The 22,491-nt window shown below is 38.3% G+C and overlaps 2 protein-coding genes and 1 long non-coding RNA gene across 9 annotated transcripts in view; 2 read left to right on the forward strand and 1 right to left on the reverse strand.

Annotated features, from left to right (window-relative positions):
- LOC142551467 (BEACH domain-containing protein B) overlaps positions 1-1,701 on the forward strand; it is a 63,515-nt gene extending 61,814 nt beyond the window's left edge. For 3 of the 5 annotated variants that reach the window (XM_075660719.1, XM_075660721.1, XM_075660720.1), the window contains exons 40-41: positions 180-949; positions 1,090-1,701. In XM_075660719.1, coding sequence (XP_075516834.1) covers positions 180-877 — 698 coding nt within the window. In that variant the 3' untranslated portion in view covers positions 878-949; positions 1,090-1,701. The remainder of the gene's footprint in view (positions 1-179; positions 950-1,089) is intronic. The other 2 variants (XM_075660723.1, XM_075660722.1) reach the window with 2 other exon arrangements.
- Positions 1,702-2,985: 1,284 nt separating this feature from the next.
- On the reverse strand, positions 2,986-4,375 carry LOC142550897 (uncharacterized). 3 transcript variants are annotated; one of them, XR_012821444.1, is made up of 3 exons: positions 4,140-4,375; positions 3,940-4,034; positions 2,986-3,804 (listed from the first exon to the last, which is right to left on the reverse strand). It is a non-coding gene; the product is annotated as an uncharacterized LOC142550897 (long non-coding RNA). The 3 variants fall into 3 exon arrangements; XR_012821446.1 differs by having other exon boundaries at positions 2,986-3,539; positions 3,734-4,034; XR_012821445.1 differs by having other exon boundaries at positions 3,940-4,045.
- Positions 4,376-4,953: 578 nt separating this feature from the next.
- On the forward strand, positions 4,954-20,703 carry LOC142551470 (glucose-6-phosphate isomerase 1, chloroplastic-like). The gene is made up of 14 exons (XM_075660727.1): positions 4,954-5,678; positions 6,476-6,592; positions 8,202-8,300; positions 8,390-8,473; positions 8,703-8,846; positions 8,949-9,014; positions 9,373-9,441; positions 9,545-9,652; positions 18,630-18,682; positions 18,783-18,921; positions 19,233-19,389; positions 19,595-19,673; positions 20,065-20,131; positions 20,231-20,703. Exons 1-14 carry the CDS (start codon positions 5,124-5,126, stop codon positions 20,363-20,365), a joined length of 1,872 nt encoding a protein of 623 aa, XP_075516842.1. The 5' UTR covers positions 4,954-5,123; the 3' UTR covers positions 20,366-20,703.
- The last annotated feature ends 1,788 nt before the right edge of the window (positions 20,704-22,491 follow it).

Consider the following 22,491-nt stretch of genomic DNA (forward strand, 5'->3'; position numbering starts at 1 on the left):
AAAAGCGTCGAATTAGAATCTAGCATGGGTGAATTGTTTTGAGTTTGGTAATAGATAATGTGGTTTTAGTCTTTTCTTCATTGTCGCCATAATGTTTGTCTCTGTTGTTACCTATGTTATTTCTTAGTTTTGTCCTAAATTTGATAGCATCATCTCACTATACTCCCTTCGTTTTGCAGTGACAGCTGACGGAAGCATGCTAGCTACTGGAAGCTATGATACCACCGTTATGGTGTGGGAAGTTCTTCGAACCAGAGGCCTAGAAAGAAGATTTCGAAATACACAGACACAAATTCCTTGGAAAGACTATGTTATTGCAGATACTCCATTTCATATTCTTGGTGGACATGACGACGTCATAACATGCATACATGCAAGTGCAGAGCTTGATCTAGTGATAAGTGGTTCAAAAGATGGAACCTGCATTTTTCATACTTTACGAGAAGGTAGATATGTAAGATCTCTTCGGCATCCTTGTGGCAGCCCTTTATCCAAGCTTGTTGTATCTCATCATGGTCTGGTAGTCCTGTATGCAGATGATGATCTTAGTTTACACCTCTATTCTATTAATGGAAGGCACATTTCTTCTGTTGAATCTAATGGCCGGCTTAGCTGTCTTGAGCTGAGTAAATGTGGTGAATTTCTTGTTTCTGCGGGAGACCAGGGGCAGATTGTTGTACGCTCTATGAACTCCCTTGAAATACTACGAAAATATACTGGAATGGGAAAATTGATTAGTTCGCTGACTGTGACCCCTGAAGAATGCTTTCTAGCCGGTACCAGAGATGGGAGTCTTCTCGTGTATTCCATTGAAAATCAGCATCTTCGTAAAAGTAGAGATCATAGAAATACCAAATACAAAGCATCGGCCACATGACAGTTAAAAAATTATTCAACAAATGAAGTTTTGCCACTGCACTCAAACTACAGAAATCATCCTTGTTTAGAGGTATGTACTGTCATTTACTTGCCTTTTTATAGGAGAGTAAAAACTTGATCTTATCTATGCACAATCTTGCTGACAAACTATTGTCGGTTTTTTTCATATTTGTCTGATGCTAATTAAAGGTATTCCATGCCTTTTTATAGAAGTAATGAATTTTAAAGGTGATGAACAAAGGGATGGAAGCATATGTAAGGACAAGTAATATCGTCTGTTCTGAAACGAAGAAGCTGACTGATCCACAACGAACCGTACAAACATGAACCACACGGTTGAGCGGTGAGGGTTTTGTTGTTCGAACATGGTTCGTTTGTTATGTTTTGTATTCTGAGATGGAAAGGAGGTGGTGGGTATGATGCAGTTTTGAATAAAGTTGTTGTAGCAATGGAATATCATCCTGTTTGATAGACATCTTCTGATTCCAGTGTCAGATACCTTCGCTCTGGTGTCGACTGCATAATATGTCAACTTCATCTCGGCGCTCCATCCAAAGGTGGCAGAGAACAGGAGATGGCAGAGATGGTGGTTGGTCTGAATAAGGTTGGTTCTTATAGAAAATATACTAGGGGTATACCAGTTTTAAAAAATACTTGCATAGATGTATATGCATGATATCCTTGTATCCTTGTATTTGTATTGTTGCCTTATCACTAATATTGATGGGATAAATTACATTTTTATGGATAAACCAATGCACACCTTTCTGGCCAATGGCCTCGGGTTTTGTCTAGTTCTGTTACATATAGGGAGTGTTTGGTTGGCAGTATTAGGGGGTATTATTTTTTTTATCCTGCCTAGTCAGCTGTTTGGTACGCGTGATTATTTAACTAAGTCAATTCCTCCTATGAATGAATAGGTTATATTAGGTAGGTTAAAATAATACCTCCTCACCCCCTAGGATTATTTATCCAACTCTTAATACCTCCTATTTTTTCAATTTTACCCCTCTATTATATTCAAACTCACCACCACTTCCCGCCACCGACCGCCACCATCGCCACGACCGTCGCCAGCCTACCACCGGCCGACCGTCAGGCGCCGGCCGATTTTTCCGGCTGGCCGTTTCCGGCCGCCGCCCCGTCAGCCGTTTTCGGCCGGCCATTTCCGGCCGGCCGGCCGCCGGCCCCCGCCGCCACTGTCGCTGTCGCAGCCCCCGTCAGCCGTTTCCGGCCGACCATTTCCGGCCGGCCGGCCGCCGCCGCGAAGGGGAAGGACAATTTTGTCTTTTCATCAAAAAATTCAAAATTATCCTACACTTAAAAATCTTACCAAACATAATATTATTTTACACCATATATTACAATCCTACCACAATCATTTTCTTCATCATTTACATATTAATCATTAGTTTATCCTATCCTTCCAACCAAACGTAGCCATAGCGATCTACTTTTCGGATTAAGTGTAGACAGTTCATAAAATCGACTGCTGCCGTATTAGTTAAAATGACATTATCTGAAAATTGAACATCCCTTTGTTTTTTTATTAGTTTTCTTAGTAAATTTCATTGACTTCACATGTTTCTAAGTTAATCAAAGTGAACATGCTACAAATTAGTACATGTTCATTTTTGTTTTGTAAATGTGATTATGTGTAATTTTTCGAGCAGTCATTTATTTGTCAACGTTATTACAAGTCAGTCTGCATGTCATTTTTAAATGAAGTTATCATATCAAATTACGTACGAATGGAGCTAAAGCTAATTAAGCCAAGCTCAACCCTAACTTATTTTTAAAAATCACATGGGGTGAGACTTTTTTGCTGCTACCTTGCCTCTGCGTCGGGAAAGGCCAGATGAGGGGGGTGACCATCCTAATTTAAATTGGAATGTTTGTGTGAGGGTCCATGCTCTTAATTAATATTTAATTACCAAACAACAAGGATTAATTGATGTAAACAGCGAAAACGAGTTTAAAATGTTCATTTGGCCCTACAGAAATTTCGGCATGACATACTCATAAATAGGACATCTCAAAAAATTCAAAACACAACAACATCAATATACGCTCGAAAATAAGATCGAGTTCACAATCAACCAAACAAATACTCAACGGCCACACTAGCCATGATTAAACACAACAGACCACAATTAAAATCCAAAACAACATAAAACATCATCATACAGCTACACAGGGCATCTTCCTAGCAAATATATCAAACCAGTATAATATATAAATATCTGGGAACTCTGACACAAACCAACTGACTACTGGGTATCACTCGCTGACGCTCCACCAGACACGTCAAATCCCCTGGAATGACCTGCTATGGCATCAAAAACAACCACGATATAAAAAGAAAACAGGGTTCAGACCCCAGTACGAAAAACCAGTAAAATTACGACGTATATAAAAGACATGTAATAATATCAAGTAAATGCAATGATATCTGATGCATGAATGGTAACAATGGAATAACGGATACCAAATGGAGTCCAAATGAATAGCATCATCAACAGTAACAGTGGCCACCGTGTCAGGAATGCAGCATCAAATCGCCGCTCGTCCATGCACGTAATATCGGGAATGCGAGTAGCAAAATCGCTCGTCCCTAGCTGTCATTTGGGAATGTGGCTAATCCTAACCCACTCGTCCATCTGATGACTCAATATAACTCAACATAATCAACATAAATTGCCGTCAAAGGAGTCAAGGCTCAATATGTTATGCCAATAAAACTTATGCATGAATGCAACAGAATAAACATTCAAGACACATAACAGCAAACAACATTTACTGAATATTCTTACACGTCAATATAAACGTCATAATGATATAGGTTTGAGCGTACCTCAACTATAACTTACAATACCACATTAATTTCTTAAGGACTTCCTGATGAAACTCGTCCAACGATAAAACCTACAATATGAATTCGCTATATACTTCAATATACTGCATTCTAACTGACTAAAACAATTTAAATCGAATCGGTTAAAATTCAAATTCCGGGCAGCCTATAAAACCCGCTTAGAATATGAAATTCAAGCTTAATACCTCAAGAATTAAGGATAAAATGCACAACGGTGATCTCGCGGAGGTGGCTCGCCGGAAAAGTCGTCAGAAACACTATTCCTACGTAGGAAACCAAGCTGAAAAATAGCTGGAAATCAGTTGAAAACAGGGGAATATAAAGGGCTTTGATTCCTTGCTAAAGAAACCCACTTCAACAAGAAATATTGAAGCTAGAAGCTCACCAAATGGGATAAATAATGAAACGCAGCTGCTGGCCCGAACGTGAAGGATGGAGCTTTGATTTCTACCGATTCAAAGCATGAAAGAAGTTAATAGAATGGGGGAAGAAGCTTGCTAATCTGCTGCACTAATAATCCGAATGTTGGCGGCGCGACACGATTGATGCGGAAGAGAAGAGAAGCGACGGGTTTCTGGAATGGAAAAGAATGGATTTTGTTTTCTCTGTTGTAAGCTATACAAAATGAGTTGGATTCATTTAAATTAAATTTGGAAATGAGATTTATTATTTTTATGATTTAAAATGCTATTCCATTTAATTAATTTTTTTATGTCTCGTTAATATTAAATAATCAAGTCAATTAATTCAAATTACTATAATAATATACCGATGTAATCTATATATATATATATATCATATTTTAAATTTAAAGAAGATATTATAACACAATTAACGGGAATGAGACATTATATTTTGAGATGAGATTGGGAGACATTTCAAAGCTAATTTTGTATAAATAAACTCCAATGCTTAGTCATTTCCAATTTTTTAATAATTTTGTAGAATTTTGAAACTCAAATAATATGGAGGAATATGAGGGATATTTGGAAAATAATCTTGATCAAATTTTAATTTTAAAAAATGACTTTCTCCAAATATACTTTAGTATTTTTAAATCTATATAAAAAATTATATTTTTTAAAAAAAATATTTCACCAAAATTATTTTACTAAAGACGCTGATATTCCGGTAGTAAGCATGCAACCATGGCCAACCAATCAACCTATGGTGTTTACCTCCATCTTCATGGTAACAAATATACTTACAAAATTCCCATTTCCAATTTTAAGATTCATATAAAAATGCGTCGATTCCCAAAGTTGATTGATTAGTTAAATGTAAAAATATACGAAAAATTCAAGCAATATAAATACCCTTCAGCCCTGTTAGTGTGTGCTTAGTTTTCATCGGCGCTGCCACCATTTCAATGGCTTCTTCAGTCTCAGGTTTCTCTTTGAAATTGAGCCATAAAAAACCCACATTTTCCTCTTGGAGATCATCGTTTCAGAACCCATCTGTTGTGCGATGTCCGTTTGTTGACAGGACGGAGCGTTTCAGGCCGCAACGGGTGGCGCGTGAGATTCCTCCGACGATTGTCTCAAACTCATCAGGTAATGATGTTGTATTGTCGCCAAAATCGGCTATACAGAAGAAGCCCCGGCTGGAGAAGGATCCTCGGGAGCTGTGGAAAAGGTATGCCGATTGGCTTTACCAGCACAAGGAGCTGGGTCTGTACCTGGACGTCAGTCGAGTCGGATTCACGGATGAATTCTTCCAGGAAATGGAGCCCCGATTGCAGAAGGCGTTCAAAGATATGGAGGAGCTTGAGAAGGGTTCCATTGCCAACCCAGATGAGGGTAGAATGGTGGGTCATTATTGGTTGAGGAATCCAAAGCTTGCACCCAAAATTTTCTTGACTCAGCAGATTGAAAAAACTTTGGACAAGACCCGTGATTTCGCTGAGAAAGTCATCAGTGGTAAGGTTAGTTTAATTTTTGATTTTACGTCCTTCACAGAATCAAATCAGTGTTTCTCTTGATTGTTGAATCTTTTCTAAATGTTCTGTATCTTTTATTTCTTGTAGTCGTCAATACTTGATCATCCTTCATATTTTTTCGTTATAGCTGCTTTCTTTTAAGGGGTATAGTATCTTATTGAGCAGGACAATCAGCTGCTCAAGCTTTGGGTTTTTAAATGCCTCTCTGTTTTAGTGATAAGCGTCAAGTTTAAATCTTGTTGTAAATGGTAAACTACTGGCTGTTTTGAATTATCCAATGGGTGTAACACTGAGCAGCTTTTGCTTTGTTGAATATCTATCGAGCAAATTTGGATTAGTTTGGTTTATTAGTTTTGAATTTGGAGGAGAAAAGAAGGGAAGAGAAAACGTTTGGATGGAAAATTTTACTCTAAATCTTTGACACATTTTCCTTTCTTCTCCTTCCTTTAAAATCTCCCAAACAACCAAGGTTTTAAAATTTTATTTCCTTTCCATTCTTTTCCTTACCTTTTTGCAGTATAACAGTATCACTTGGAATGTGACACTTCGATTTTATGGAAAGAAAATCTTTTTATTTCCATAAAATCTTTTTATTTATTTTCTCAGCTAATATGGAGCTGCCATAACGTTAAATAAAATTCACCTGCTCTTCAGATATAATTTATTTATAAATTGTGTCTATATCGATCCTTTATTATACCCTAGGATCTTTTATCCTTGCTAGACCATCCTTTCTTCCTCACCTTGTTTTTTAATCTGAGATCACGTCATTTCTACTGCAGATTAGACCTCCTCAGAAAGGTACTTTTACTCAAATTCTTTCTATTGGGATTGGTGGTTCAGCTCTTGGACCTCAATTTGTTGCAGAGGCATTGGCTCCTGACAATCCTCCTCTTAAGGTACTTAAAAGCGTATATGATTTTGTGCATTGTATATCAAACATTGATGAAATTCTTTACCCACATTAATCATATATTCTTGTTCTAGTGCGATGATATAGTATTATCTAAAATGCATTTCCCTTCTTAGAAGAGTCATAATTAGAACATGTGAAGAAATATGCATGTTTTTTGATGAAAATCACATCGTAAAAAAGTATAAGTAAATGTACTTATACTGAAATTTAGTGTCTTATTACCTTATCTTAAACAGTTATTTCTGTATATTTTTTCAGTAATGATATCTTACGCGGGTATGTAAAACTTATAAGATGTTTAATTAACTTATTAGCTCCTACATCATATCTTAAGATTAAGCTTTAAAAATGTTTGGGTAAAAATAAGTGATCAAATAAAGTGGAAAATCGAGAGGTGAGATGAACAAATCAAATATGGGTTGTAGAAATGCTTGGGGTAGTAAGATAGACATTGAGGCTATTTTACTTGTATTGAACAGAACTTATACGATCTTAAAAATAAGCTGATGGATATTACTATATTCAAAGTATTTTACTTACATTTAAAACATCGGAACTTTTTAAAAAATTCTATAAATTTCTTATAAGTTCTTAAACTGCTTATGAGGTTTTAAATAATTTATAACCCGAGCCAGCTAGGCTCTTTGTTTCTTGAGATCCGTGAGATTTGAGAAGTGTTAGTGCAAGAACCTACCTAATTTAACAAGTGTTAAAGGTTCATGAGATTTTTAGAACTTAATGGTTCACTAGTGTCACTGCGGTTTCTCTCAAATATCAAAGTGCAATTTTTCTCACTCTTCGCTTCTTGCTGGTTGACTCTGTTTTTTTTTCTTTTGATCATGTGATCCTCTTATAACCTTTTGAAATGTGTTACATGTTTTTTAATATTTTTATTTTGAGTTTTGGAATCTCTCATTGAGTGTAAAAATTTCTAGTCATTACTTAAGCCACTGGCATTCATTTTGTAAGATTTATCAGAATTTTCTGAATGCAAAAGTCATTCTTATGTCGAAACCTAAATATTAATCAGCATAGGTTCCAATGGCATATTCAATTTTATGCATAAACTATGCTATTCGAAACATGCTTGTTTGATGTAATAAAATTATCAATGCTCATTTGGACAACCAAAAATTTACCAATCTGATGTACAAACTGTGAAGGATTCAACAGCTGACCTTATTTATGCATCAGAGCCAAATGTTATTGGGCCCTTTGTTTTCTTCTGGTGCAAAGAGCTTGCTTGCTCTTTGAACATTTCTTGTTCTCATTGCTGCAACTTCTTGGAATTTCAATTTTCAACGTGATGAATTATCTCATGTTTAATTTTTACTGAGAAAGTGCTTTGGTTTTATTTTGTTATCTTTCTGGGCTGACTTCTTATACTACAAGTCTACATCTCTTTAAAGTTCACCGTGTTTACCACATTCAGTGGATAGATGATTTAGTGGGAGTTCACCAGTCAGCAGCATCTCTAAGAACCCTGGGGTTTGACTGGTTTCTTTGACCCGTTGAAATTCCTTTATGGTAGATTTTGGTTGTTTCTGTCTTATGTTATGACTTCCTAATTTTGAGTATCATATCATTTGCAGATAAGATTCATTGACAATACAGATCCAGCTGGAATCGATCATCAAATCGCGCAACTTGGCTCTGAGCTAGCATCAACACTTGTCATTGTGGTTTCAAAGGTATTACCTATCTTTCCACTTGTCAACTTGCTTTGCTGGTTAGCACTGTCTGTATTCTGCTAACCTGCCTCATTCTATTCATCTCTTAGAGTGGAGGCACTCCCGAAACAAGAAATGGTCTACTTGAGGTTCAGAAAGCCTTCCGTGAAGCTGGCCTGGATTTTTCAAAACAGGTTTTGGTCTCAGGTTTATCTTTTACCATTATTTTTTTCATGCACTTTTCAGAGTTCCAAGTATCAGTAGCCTATCATGCTAATAAAGTAACAGAATTTGTTCCTTTGTCGGCTCACAGATCTTTATTTTTAATTTGTTTTGTTATCGATGACATCTATTTTTGTGAGTTCAAATTACTAAGTTTTGTTACAATTTAAATATTCTGATGTTCGCGACTGTCGTCGACAGGGAGTTGCAATTACTCAGGAGAACTCATTGCTCGATAACACAGCTCGGATTGAGGGCTGGTTAGCAAGATTTCCTATGTTTGACTGGGTGGGAGGTAGAACATCCGAAATGTCTGCTGTTGGTTTACTTGCAGCTGCACTTCAGGTTTGTTAATATTCAATTGATAAGCTTATACTCCTTTTGCCTAATGGAAATCTTCTTCAAACTAACTAGTTTCATCTGCATTGCCATCATTGTCACTCGCAGGGAATTGATATCAAAGAAATGCTTGCCGGTGCAGCATTGATGGATGAAGCTAATAGGACCACACTGGTAAGACTATCATTTCACCTCTCTTGGAAAATGTGGTGCCTAATTATTCTTAATGATTATAATCGTCGGATATCTTGCACATGTACTTAGGCAGGTCCCAGATATAGAGTGTTTTGCATGGCAACTTGCTCAATTACTGTCTTTCTTCCCTATTACAGCTTACTAGTTTTTTGCAATCGTTTGGCATTTGGAAAGTTTCTGATGCATAAATGTTGTCACACATAGTGGTGCATTTGGCAAGTTTCTGATGCAAATGTTGTCACACATAGTGGTGTTTTTTTTCATGTATGTTACCTCTTGAAATTTACAACATAACCAGTATCACATGACTCGACCCTTTTCATCCTATATTGTTCAGGTTAGGAATAATCCAGCAGCACTTCTAGCGTTATGTTGGTACTGGGCTACTGATGGAGTAGGATCTAAGGTTTGAGTTTTTTTAGAGTGGTCAACTTATAAACATTGGTTGGTGTCATATGTTGTTCCTTTGCCGACAGCAAATAATGAACTTGACTTCATTGCCGCTTCAGGATATGGTTGTCCTTCCTTACAAGGACAGTCTATTATTGTTCAGTCGTTATTTGCAGCAGCTAGTCATGGAATCTCTTGGAAAAGAATTTGACCTTGATGGTAACAGGGTATGATATGAAACTTTACATGAGAACTTCCTTTCTTCGACCTGAATATATAATATGATTATTTAAACCTGGATAGTGACGAGAGATTGAAGCAACCTCTGTGGTTTTATTAACTTTATTGAGGTATTTGAACTTAATCTTTATCACATATTCCCCTGGTTGTCTTATTAACATGAAAATGGATATCATAAATTGACTTTGAAATATTTCACTATTCTGGTGCAAACTTACAGTCTTCACTCTCCACCTCGAGGTCAGTGCAAAATAAAATTGATTGCTTGTAACTAATGATGAGTTTTTACAAACTTATCTTTGTCATTTCGGCCATTTCTTTAAAAATAAATTTATCCCTTAAGACAGAAATACTATGAGGAGTTTCAACCTGAGTTGAGCTTGAAAAATCCAACTACAATCAACCAATGCACACATATGTGAGTTAATTGCAAAAGCCATATTCAAGGGGGTGGAAGGATATGCTGTAGATTAGGCAGGTTTCTCATTTCAAGGGGGTTGAAGGATATTTTCCCTTCATTCAGACAGACGGTGCTACCTAGAATCACATCGGATCACCATCCCCTCGTCATGGACACTATGAAAGTGAGATGGGGTCCTGCACCTTTCAGATTCGAAAATGCTTGGTTGTTGCATCACAGTTTCAAAGAGTCGGTTAAAACATGGTGGAATTCGGGCGGTACTCAAGGGTGGGCGGGCTATAAATTCATGAGAAAGCTCAAAGATATCAAAATAGAGACCAAGAAATGGAATATTGAGGTATTCGGCAATGTCAATATCAGAATCACCGAGTTGCAAAATAAAATCTCAGAATTGGACGCGAAAGAGGAGCGGGGTCAGTGGTCAGCAAATTTAAAAAATGACAGAAGAGAGGCAAGATGTGAGCTGGAAAGTTTAAACATCCGCAGACTCCAAATTCAAAATCAAAAGGCCAAATTAAAATGGCTCAAGGAAGGGGATCAAAACTCTAATTTTTTCCACTCATTATTGACTGGGCGTAGGAATAGAGCAACGATTGAAAAGATAGAGCTGGAGGACGGATCGGTCATAACAGAAGAATTAGAGATCGAAAACAAAATTGTGGGTTTCTACAAAAATCTGTATAGGACTTCGGAAGGGGATGTAACGGGCAGCGACGACTTGGAGTGGAGCCCTTTAGTTTCGACAGAGGCAGCACGATTGGAGGAGAAATTTTCGGAGGAAGAAATCAGAGATGCAGGTGTTCGAATCAGATGGATTTAAAGCTCCGGGGCCGGATGGTTTTACGCTGGCCTTCTACCAAAAAAATTGGGATACAGTTAAACCGGATCTCATGAAAGTGTTCGCTGAATTTTTCGAGGGAGGAATTATCAACGGACTCACGAATGAAACGTATATTTGCCTTATACCAAAGAAAAGAGAAGCGATGAGGATTAAAGATTTCAGACCAATTAGCCTCATAACGAGTTTGTACAAAATTTTGGCAAAAGTACTGACAAATAGATTGAAGAAAGTGATGAGCAGCACAATAGCGCAAAACCAATGCGCTTTCGTCAAAGGAAGACAGATAACGGACTGTTGTCTAATTGCCAACAAAGTGGTGGAGGAGCATAGAAGGAAAAAGAAGCAAGGGTGGGTATTGAAAGTTGATTTGGAAAAAGCTTATGATAATGTCGACTGGCGATATCTAGATTTTGTGCTTCTTAAGAAAGGATTCGGGGTAAGGTGGAGGAAGTGGATTAAGGGATGCATTTCCAATGTCTCCTTCTCGGTCTTCATTAATGGAAGACCTAGGGGGAAGTTTAGAGGGGAAAGAGGACTCAGACAAGGAGACCCATTATCTCCTTTTCTCTTTAACCTCGTGATTGATGGCTCAGGCCGAATGATAGACAAGGCCAAGACGTATAACATTTTGAGAGGTCTTGTAGTTGGAAGGGACAAAATCGAAGTTTCTCACATACAATTCGCGGACGACACCCTCTTTCTTGTACAATCTGCTACACATTTAAGGGAAGCGGTGGGGTTGCTGAATTTGTTTTGTGCGCAATCAGGGCTGAAAATCAATCTTGAAAAATCAGCGGTCCTAGGATTGAATCACTCGGACTACGAGGTTGAGGAGATGGCGAAAGAACTTGGATGCTGTGGAAAAAATAATTCAGGAATAATTTCTTTCTTGTTCGATAATACAATAAGTCAGTAAAATGTTACATAAATAGAGATTTACAGAATACTCTAGAATAACAGAAAAAGGAAACTAACTAACTAATTCCTAAAAATCTGCATATTGACTAACCGAATCCCTTAATTAAGGGAATTGGTTTTACCCTAATTTACATCACACTTCGACACTCCCCTCAAGCTGAGGAACAGATGTCTTCCATTCCCAGCTTGGATATGAGCCCATGAAAACTTGAACTGCTTAGTCCCTTAGTCAGAACATCAGCCAACTGGCACCCGGTTGGAACATAAGACATACACACTAGTTTTCTCTCCAATTTCTCTTTGATGAAGTGTCTGTCAATCTCAATATGCTTTGTCCTATCATGTTGTATAAGATTATGTGCAATGTTGATTGTGGACTTGTTGTCACTGTAGAGTTTCATGGGACCTTCGACCTTGACTCATAGATCATCCAAAATAATCTTTAGCCATAGTATTTCGCATAGTCCTTGAGCAATCGCCCTGAATTCTGCTTCGGCTGAGGACCTGGCCACTACATTCTGCTTCTTACTCCTCCATGTTACTAGGTTGCCACCTAGAAACGTACAATACCCCGAAGTAGACCTTCTATCTATTAGGGATCCTGCATAGTCAGCGTCGGTGTAGGCTTCTACTGTAAGCCTCTCGTTCCTTTTGAACATAATCCCTTTCCCTGGGTTCCCTTTCAAATAATGAAGTACCCTATTTGCAGCTTGAAGATGTGACTCTCTTGGATCATGCATGAATTGGCTGATCACACTGACTGAGTAGGCTATATCTGGCCGAGTATGAGCAAGGTATATGAGTCTACCAACTAACCTCTGGTACATCCTTTTATCAACTGCTGGTTCCTCTTTATCTTCTCCCAATTTGTGATTCGGATCCATTGGAGTAGAGGCCGGTTTACACCCAGCCTTTCCTGTCTCGGTAAGTAGGTCTGTAATGTATTTTTGTTGAGAGATGAGAATCCCGTGTGTAGAATAAGCCACCTCAATACCGAGAAAGTACTTCAATCTGCCCAGTTCTTTAATCTCAAACTCCTTTCCCAATCTTCTCTTTAATTCGAGCTTTTCTTCTTCATCATTCCCGGTTACTATGATGTCGTCGACATAGACTAGAAGAGCCGTTACTCCCCCTGCAGAGGAGTGTTTAATGAAGAGGGTGTGATCATCTTGGCTTTGTTTGTATCCAGATTCCTTCATAAAGTTTGCAAACCTCCCGAACCATGCCCTTGGAGATTGTTTTAACCCATAAAGGGCCTTCTTTAATTTGCACACGTTATTGCTTGATTCTCCATCAAAACCCTGTGGGATGTGCATGTAGATTTCTTCATCTAAGTCACCATGGAGGAAAGCATTCTTAACATCATACTGCAGAAGTTGCCAGCTATAGTGAGCAGCTAATGACAAAAGAATTCTCACAGTGTTCATTTTGGCAACCGGGGCAAAAGTTTCCAGATAATCAACTCCATACGTCTGAGTATACCCTTTGGCTACCAACCTTGCCTTGTATCTTTCAAGGGATCCATCAGCCTTGTATTTCAGTGAAAAAATCCATTTACAGTCAACAATGTTCTTTCCCTCTGGTTTATTCACAACCTCCCAGGTTTTATTCTTTTCCAATGCTTTCATTTCTTCTCCCATGGCATCTCTCCATTCCCTTGTTGACAATGCCTCAGAGACAGTAGTAGGGATTGCAATGGTGTTTAAACTGACAATGAATTTTTTGTGGGCTGGCGATAGGTTTTTAAGGGAAACATAGTGAGATAATGGATATAGTGGTCGTTTAGTGCATTCCCGGGTATCTTTTCTGATGGCAATAGGAAGGTCTAGGTCATTTGTTGGGCCAATGGTTGGTGTTTCACTCTGTTGAATATGAGAAGGGTGTTCGGGACTTACCGTGGTCTCATTTCCGGAGTCTGGATTGGAAGCTTGGACTTGAGTCTGTTCCGGGGCAGTCTTCCTCCTTGAGTACACCTGAGAGAACCTAGGAAACTTGTGGGAAGATGACACATTTGTGGGGTTAGAAGGCTCGGTTGGTATAGGAGGGAGATCAAGAGTGTGGATCGGCTCAAAGGATTCCCAAGGACTATCTTCTAGTGGACTCTCCCCCTGAAGAGAGGACTTGGAGAAGAACGGTTTATTTTCACTGAAGGTAACATCGATAGAGATGTACGATTTTCTGGAAGAAGGATTATAGCACTTATACCCCTTTTTAGTGGTTGAGTAACCGAGGAACATACATTTGATGGCTCGGGGATCCAACTTATCTCTTTGGGTGTTATGGACATGAACAAAGGCAGTGCACCCAAATACCCTAGGGGTGAGTCCGTTTGAGGTTCTAAAGTGAGGATAGAAGCTGTTAAGGCACTCTACTGGACTCTTGTTGTCAAGCACCCGTGAAGGAAATCTATTAATCATGTGTGTGGCTGTAAGGACAGCTTTCCCCCAATAGGTCTTAGGAACGTTTCCATGAAGAAGTAGGGCTCGGGTAGTGTTTAGCAAGTGTCCATTTTTCCTTTCAGCCACCCCATTTTGTTGAGGTGTTTGAACACACGATGAGTCATGGATAATGCCATGTGACAGGAAATAGGGTGATAGGATTTGGTTGAAGTAATCTGTGGCATTGTCTGTCCTAAACCCTTTTATTTTTACTCCAAATTGATTTTGAATCATCGCATGGAAATTTGGTATAATAGTGCTAACTTCAGATTTATGTTTAAGGAGAAATATCCATGTGACACGAGTGCAATCATCAATCAAAGAGACAAACCAGCGGGCCCCAGAAATGTTAGGTATCCGAGAGGGACCCCATACATCACTATGAATTAAATGGAAAGGAGAAGAACTTCTTTTATTACTGATGGGAAAAGATACTCGAGTATGTTTTGCCAATTCACATGTGTCACAATGAAATTCCGAAATATCTAATCCTTGAAATAAATAAGGAAACATAACTTTTAGAGTCCTAAAGAAAGGATGACCAAGGCGCAAATGGTGTAGCCAAATGGTATCTTTATTGGATGAACTAAACAAGGACAAATTGCTCCTGGCTTGTGGTGCAGACTCAAGGTAGTAAAGGCCCCCCCTTTCCTTAGCAAGTCCAATCTTCCTCCCCGAAGCTAGGTCCTGAAAAACACCATAGGAAGGAAAAAACGTAACATGGCATTTAAGATCACGAGTGAGTTTATGGATGGAGACAAGGCTGCTGGACAGTTTTGGCACATGAAGTACATTTTTTAGGCTAAGCATAGGGGAGATATGTATGTCTCCGAAGCCTGCCACTGTAGCCACAGAGCCATTTGCCACTACAATTTTCCTGTTACTTGGGCATGGTGTATAAGAGTGAAAAATATGAGATATGGGTGTCATATGGTCACTAGCACCAGAGTCTATTATCAAAGAGTTGGCATTTAGGGTTCCTGGGGCATCTACAGAAAAGGAGAATGAACCATTACCTGAGAGGGCTAGAGAACATGTACCAGAAGGCTTCTCTAGGGACCCCAACAAATTTTTTAGCTTCTCAATCTCCTCCCGGTTAAGCCCCTCTGCCGCTGAGTTTTCATCCCTAGTTTGATCCTCAGCTATGTGCGCTTGAGGTCTCGGCTTCCCTACTCGGGCTCCCCATTCTTTGCTTGGTGGTTTGCCATGTAGCTTCCAACAATTTTCCCTTGTGTGTCTTGGTTTCTTGCAATGAGTACACCATAGGGTGTCTTTGTTCCCCTTCCACTGATTTTCTCTACTTGGATATGGTCTTTGCATATCAGCCGCCTTATTCGTCTCTAGATCCTCTCCTTTTGTTGCAAGTGCTGATCCATCCATGTGCTGTGGCTCAAGCATGATACCCCTGCGACTTTCTTCTGAGCGAATCAGTGAGATCGTCTCTTCTAGGGACGGTGTGTCCTCTCGGCCAAGGACCTGAATTCTTACTTGATCAAATTCAGGGTTTAATCCGGCCAAAAAATCATATATTCGGTCTCTCTCAATAAAGTTCTTCAATAGTACAGCATCCTCCGGGCATTTCATCTCAAAGACTCGGTAATAATCAAGTTCCTGCCATAGGTTTTGCAGCAGAGAAGCATACTCAATGACAGATTTGGTACCTTGTTTGAGGGCTGCAGTTTTAGTCTTTATCTCATACACCTGAGCAGCATCCTTGGCCTTTGAGTAGGTGCGGCGGATATAGTCCCAAGTTTCCCTTGCTGTGGAAAAGAACATACATGTGTCACTGATCACGGGATCCATGGAGTCCCATAACCAGGACATGATCATAGAGTCCTCTTCATCCCAAGCGTCAAACTTTGGATCCTCCCTCGGTGGTCCCGTTCCAATAAGATGGCTGATTCTTCCTTTGCCTTTGAGATACGTGCGAATGAATTGGGACCACTTGAGATAATTTTTCCCGTTGAGTCGATCGGAGGCCCGAATATTCAGCAGGTCACCGGTCTTCTGGACAGCATAGGTATCATCAGGGAGAGACGAACTGCTGGAGATGGGCAGTATCAGAGATTGACATGGTGAATGATAGGGAAATAGAAAAGAAACGACAGCAATGAAGGCTTGAAGAAAACTGGACAGCAATGAAGGCTGGAATGTGCGGAATGAACCCAGACTAATGTCCTAGGGCTCTGATACCATGTGGAAAAAATAATTCAGGAATAATTTCTTCCTTGTTCGATAATACAATAAGTCAGTAAAAGGTTACATAAATAGGGATTTACAGAATACTCTAGAATAACAGAAAAAGGAAACTAACTAACTAATTCCTAAAAGTCTGCATATTGACTAACCGAATCCCTTAATTAAGGGAATTGGTTTTACCCTAATTTACATCACACTTCGACAGATGCAAGCAAGAGCAATGGCCGATTAAGTATTTGGGGGCACCATTGGGAGGAAACCCTTCGAAATTTGAATTTTGGGAACCCGTTGTCTCAAAAATGGCCAAAAAACTTGCTAATTGGAAGAAGTCTTTCCTTTCGAGAGGAGGTCGATTGACACTGATTAAATCTGTGTTGAGCGCAATGCCAACTTATTTCATGTCTCTTTTTAAGATACCATCTCGAGTTGCGAAACATATGGAAAAATTGATGAGGGACTTCTTGTGGGATGGAGCGGATGGGGAGACACACTGTCATGTGGTTGGATGGGAACAAGTGTGCAAGCCTCTAGCGAGAGGCGGACTTGGTTTGGCTAACATACGATTGAGGAACTTGGCTCTTTTAGGAAAATGGTGGTGGCGATGCGCAGTGGAAGATAACCCTTTGTGGAAAAAAGTTGTGGGCAGCATGTATGGGTTTCAAGCTAATGGGTGTGACGTGAACCTTGCAAAGAATTCTACTTACAAAAGCCCGTGGAAATTTATCTCTCGTGCTCACTCGACTTGTCACCAGTTAATAGGGACGGTGCTTAAGGGGGGGAATTTTCTGCGTTTCTGGGAGGATAGGTGGGTGGGTTTGGTGTCTTTTAAAGAGTGCTTTCCTAGTCTGTTCCGTCTTTCATCCTCTGTAAACAAACCAATCAACCATTTTTATTCCATCATCGAGTCTCAGGGCGAGTCTATTTTTCAGTGGGATTTAAGGTTTAGAAGGGATTTAAACAGCTCCGAGTTGGAGGAGTTCAGTACTCTTTTAGGTGTCTTAGACTCGGTTAGATTGTGTGTGGGTTATGCGGATGTCCGGGTTTGGTTAGGAGATCCTTCTGGAGTCTTTTCCGTCTCATCCCTATATGATTCATTCACTCAGGGCAACTCTTCTGATGTTTTCCCTTACCATTCTAATATATGGAAAGTACCAATACCACTTAAGGTTAAGGTGTTTTCTTGGATAGTGGCTTTGGGGAAGTTGCAGACCTGTGACGTAGTGCAGAAGCGGATGCCGGGCTTTGTTGTGTCCCCCCAGTGGTGCACTTTATGCAAGAGAAACGAGGAAACTCAAGATCATATTCTGTTGCATTGCTCATTCACAACTCAAATCTGGACACAAGTTATGCAACATTTGGGGTTCGAGTGGGTTTTTCCTAGAAGATCGCAAGACATGTTTATCACCGAGCCGGGATTCCTAAAGGGAAAGAGTCTGACGAACTTCTGGTACTTAGTTGTACATTGCACTTTTTGGTCTATTTGGATGGAACGTAACAGCAGAATATTCAGGGACAAAGACAATACTTGGGAAGATTTATGGGACAGCATCAGATTCAGAGTGGCTACTTGGACAATAATCATACCTCAGTTTCAGCATATCACATTATCAGAGTTAGTTAGGGACTGGAAGTTCATTTCTTGTTAGCATTTTCGCAAGGACTCGAGGACTTTTGTAACGAACTTTAATTTCCTAGCATCTGATGTCTGTGGATTACTCATCCACTGTAATTGTAACAATCTTTATTAATAAAATAATAAATAGTTTCTGATAAAAAAAAAACAGTTAGTTGATTTCTGGAAAAAAAATCAAGTATGACCATATTCCCAAACATACAGGTGAAATACTAGTCCAAGAAGTCCATTAGTATTCTCAGTGTGATTATTAGTGATGTGTTGTGTGAACTTATATATGTAGTGAAGTACAATCACTGCTCCATTGTGCTTTGAAGAAGTTGAAAGTATTTGCAATTTTATTTTAGATATAAAACGGCCTAGAAACACTTCTCTGGAGTTTTCATGCCTTTATTTGAATCATAAAAGTTTAGATGGCAAGATACGCAGATTTGGTTTAGTCTTCTATTTTCTAATCACTGCGATTTTATATTTTTTTAATGCATCATTTGTCTAATTCTTGGTTTATTTGAAGGTAAATCAAGGGATAACTGTCTATGGAAACAAAGGGAGCACTGATCAACACGCGTATGTGTTCATTAACTCTTACTGGATCATGATGGGCATGAACAGATTTTAACTGCTGCTAATGCTTGAAAATCTCATTATTCCTTCCTCTCTTCTCCAGTTACATTCAACAGCTCAGAGATGGTGTCCACAACTTTTTTGTAACATTCATTGAAGTTCTACGAGACAGGCCACCAGGTCATGATTGGGAGCTTGAGCCAGGGGTCACCTGCGGTGACTACCTGTTTGGATTTTTACAGGTAAATGTCCACCTATGATTTCTTTGGTTTAACTTTCAAATGAGGGAAGGATACTTCGTACTTTTCAGTCATTTTGCTGCATTTCGGATCAAATTTTTTTGTTGAATGGTTTGCAATAATTTCTATGATAGCCTTGTATTTTTAGGAAGATGTCAAGCTTTGTAAGTTTCACTGATTTTTCTTATATTTGCTATCAAAATGGAAATGCAAGACGAAGAGAGTATTTCCTTACAGTGATCTGGTTATTGTTCTTTAGCATGTGTTGCAATGTCTCGTATCTTCTTTGAATACATCCGAGATTTGGTATATAGGGAACAAGATCTGCCTTATATTCCAACGATCGGGAGTCTATCACAGTAACCGTGCAAGAAGTGACGCCTAGGTCTGTTGGAGCTCTAGTAGCACTCTACGAACGAGCAGTTGGGATTTATGCGTCACTGGTCAATATTAATGCATATCATCAACCAGGTAAAATTTCTATAATCACCCTCGATGATCAACTAAAATTTGATGAAGCTGATTCTTGCCATTGACACCGAGTTGGTTTAATTTTTTATCATTTATTATGAATGGATATCATGATTCATGAGTCGTTAATTCTTGATTTTTTTGTACCTTTACTAACTATTTTGTGGGTTCATAAATTGTCTTACTACTTGTGACATGTCTGCAGGGGTGGAAGCTGGCAAGAAGGCAGCAGGAGAAGTTTTAGCTCTTCAAAAGCGTGTTCTTGTGGTACTGAATAATGCTAGGTATGCTTACAATGTTTTTGCTAGAGAACATATGGATGTTGGATCCAAAGGACAAACAACAGCAAAATCGTAGATAAATAAATTGCTAAACATGGGATTCCAGCTGGTCCTATCTTTTTCAAATGTTGAGCATAAGCACTAGAGAAAATTCCAAACCTTGAAGACTAAGCCTGTTGGGGTGGAAAACCCTTCAAATTTATCAGCCACTTCATAACTAAATGCTAATGAAAACACTTGCCTTCTTTTAATTCAGACAATGATCAGGTTGCCTCCTTAACAAGTCACATGTAGTTCTTCTGAACCCAAGTGTCCAAAAATATTCTGTTTTTCTTGTTCACTCTGTTTTCCTTCTAGACCCTGATATTTTCTCAAATTTTATTCATTCTCTCAGCTGTAAAGAACCAGTTGAACCATTAACTCTGGAAGAAATAGCTGAACTCTGTCATGCCTCTGATGATGTAAGTATTCTACATGCTGTTGGATTTGAGTGATTCCTTTATTCTACTTCATTGTATAATTTAATTTAATGATGATTCTTTTTTACTTCTTGGTGACAGATTGAAATGATCTATAAGATTATCGCGCACATGGCTGCAAATGACAGAGCTCTCATTGTTGAAGGCAGTTGCGGTTCACCAAGAAGCATCAAGGTTTTCTTGGGAGAGTGCAACGTTGATGAGATGTACGAGTAAGAGTTGTTCAAGAACGTGTTTCCTTCATCAACAAGGTGAATTTATACTTTTTTTTCCATCAACGATCGCGGCTTTGGTGACACTAGATGCTTGTTCGATCAAGGAATAAGAATCATCTTCGAAACTATCTCGTCTATTATATTTGTGTTGTATTTATAACTATCTCGTGTATTAAATTTGTGTTGTATCTATATATCTTGCTATCTATTTCTTTAAAGGGAGTGTCTTCGGGGGTAGTCTTCTCAAAAATTCCTTCCAAGTTTTTGTGTCAAAAAACAGGAGGAAGGGAATAATTGTAATCTATTGGAAAATAATATTTAAAATGTGTGTATTGAATATTTGAATGTTGAAAATAAGAGTTGTAAATATTGAAAATTAGTGTGTGATGATGTAGGTAATGATGTATTTTATTTTTGGATTATTTGTAAAGATTTCCTATAAATAGATCTCTCATTTGTGAAGAAAATCACAATTGAGTAGAGAGAAAAATATTATAAAGTGTGTAGTTTGGTAAATTTTGAGAGTTTGAGATTTTTACTTTTTACCATAAATTTTTACTTTTTCACAACACGTTATCAGCACGAAGCTCTAAAAGTCCTACATACTTTTCCAAGCTCCAAACAGAAGAAAAAGGTAACAAAAATAATTATATTTATTTTACTGTTATTTATTTATTGTGTATTTATTTAATATACAATATAATGTTATTATTAGAAATAATAAAAATAAATTTTTCATAAACTTGTTATAAATCCTGGGAGGATGTTAAGACGACATCCCACACTCCCGGTAAGGGATACGACAAGTATAAAAGCCTATAAAGTTTTTAAACAAAATAAATTATGACACCCATTATAATATTATGATATGATATACATAATTATTTAAACATGTCTAATATTATATATATCATATTATTACCATAAAATTATACAAATACATACCTTTATTTTTTTTTTTTACCCCAACGGTCATAAATGGTAAAAAACGGCTAGTTTTTGCCCTATAAATATGATCTCACAAACACATTCCATCATTCCAACTTTCTCTTATTCTCTAAAAATTATTCATCAAATTTTTCGAAGAAAAAAGAAGATGGCTTTCTCAAGGATATTTTTAATTATTTTGGTTGTCATACTCACGAGTCTTGTATTTATCGGAGAATATCCTCCTCGTGCGTTTTCTTTACTTTTACAAATACTTGTACTTGTTGTTTATCCGTTACTTTGTATTGCAATAATTATTAACTAATAAAATGCATCGTAATTTTTTTTAGTACCACCATGTCAAATTTAACAAAGCTCGAATTTGTTGCGCTCGACATCACGGAAAAGAATTATATGCCATGGACTCTAGATGTAGAAATGCATCTTGAGTCATTGGGTCTAAGCGAGACCATTAAAGAAAATGGCATATGCACGTCACAAGAAAAGGCAAGAGCCATGATATTTTTGCGTCGACATCTCGACGATGGATTGAAATGTGAATATCTGACTGAAAAAAATCCCATGGCTTTGTGGAAGGGATTAAAAGAAAGATTCGAACATATAAGAGAAGTTATACTTCCGACCGCCCGGGATGAATGGAATACATTGAGATTCCAAGACTTTAAAAAAGTCAGTGATTACAATTCGGCGATGTATAGAATAATCTCGCAATTAAAATTTTGTGGACATGAGGTCACAGAATCTGAGATGCTTGAAAAAATATTTTTCCACGTTTCATGCATCAAATATTACTCTACAGCAACAATATAGAGTACGTGGATTCGCGAGATATTCTGAACTCATCGTCTGTCTTCTTGTGGCGGAAAAAAACAACGAGCTATTAATGAGAAATCATCAGTCCCGACCCACTGGATCAACAGCATTTCCAGAAGTAAATGCTGTAAGTAAAAATGAATTTAAACCTGGAAACCAAAATCAAATTCAAAGACAAGGTTTTGGTCGAGGTCGAGGTCGTGGACGTGGACGTGGACGTGGACGTGGACGTGGAATTGGCCGTGGTCGTGGTCAAGGCCGTGGTTTTGAAAATAATCGAGATAGTTATTTTTATAACTCATCTCAAAAGAACGTCCCAAACCATCCACAGAAAAGGCATCATGAGAATACAAGTGTTAATGAGAA

Source organism: Primulina tabacum, chromosome 7 (genome assembly GCF_025594145.1).
Source record: "Primulina tabacum isolate GXHZ01 chromosome 7, ASM2559414v2, whole genome shotgun sequence".
NCBI classification, from domain to species: domain Eukaryota; kingdom Viridiplantae; phylum Streptophyta; class Magnoliopsida; order Lamiales; family Gesneriaceae; genus Primulina; species Primulina tabacum.

Bases quoted from the DNA above. Each gene is read 5' to 3' on its own strand.
- LOC142551470 (XM_075660727.1), top strand. From the start codon at position 5,124: ATGGCTTCTTCAGTCTCAGGTTTCTCTTTGAAATTGAGCCATAAAAAA. The intron at 5,679-6,475 runs GTTAGTTTAATT...TTTCTACTGCAG, and splicing joins AGAAAGTCATCAGTGGTAAG to ATTAGACCTCCTCAGAAAGG. The intron at 18,683-18,782 runs GTATGTGTTCAT...TCTCTTCTCCAG, and splicing joins GGGAGCACTGATCAACACGC to TTACATTCAACAGCTCAGAG.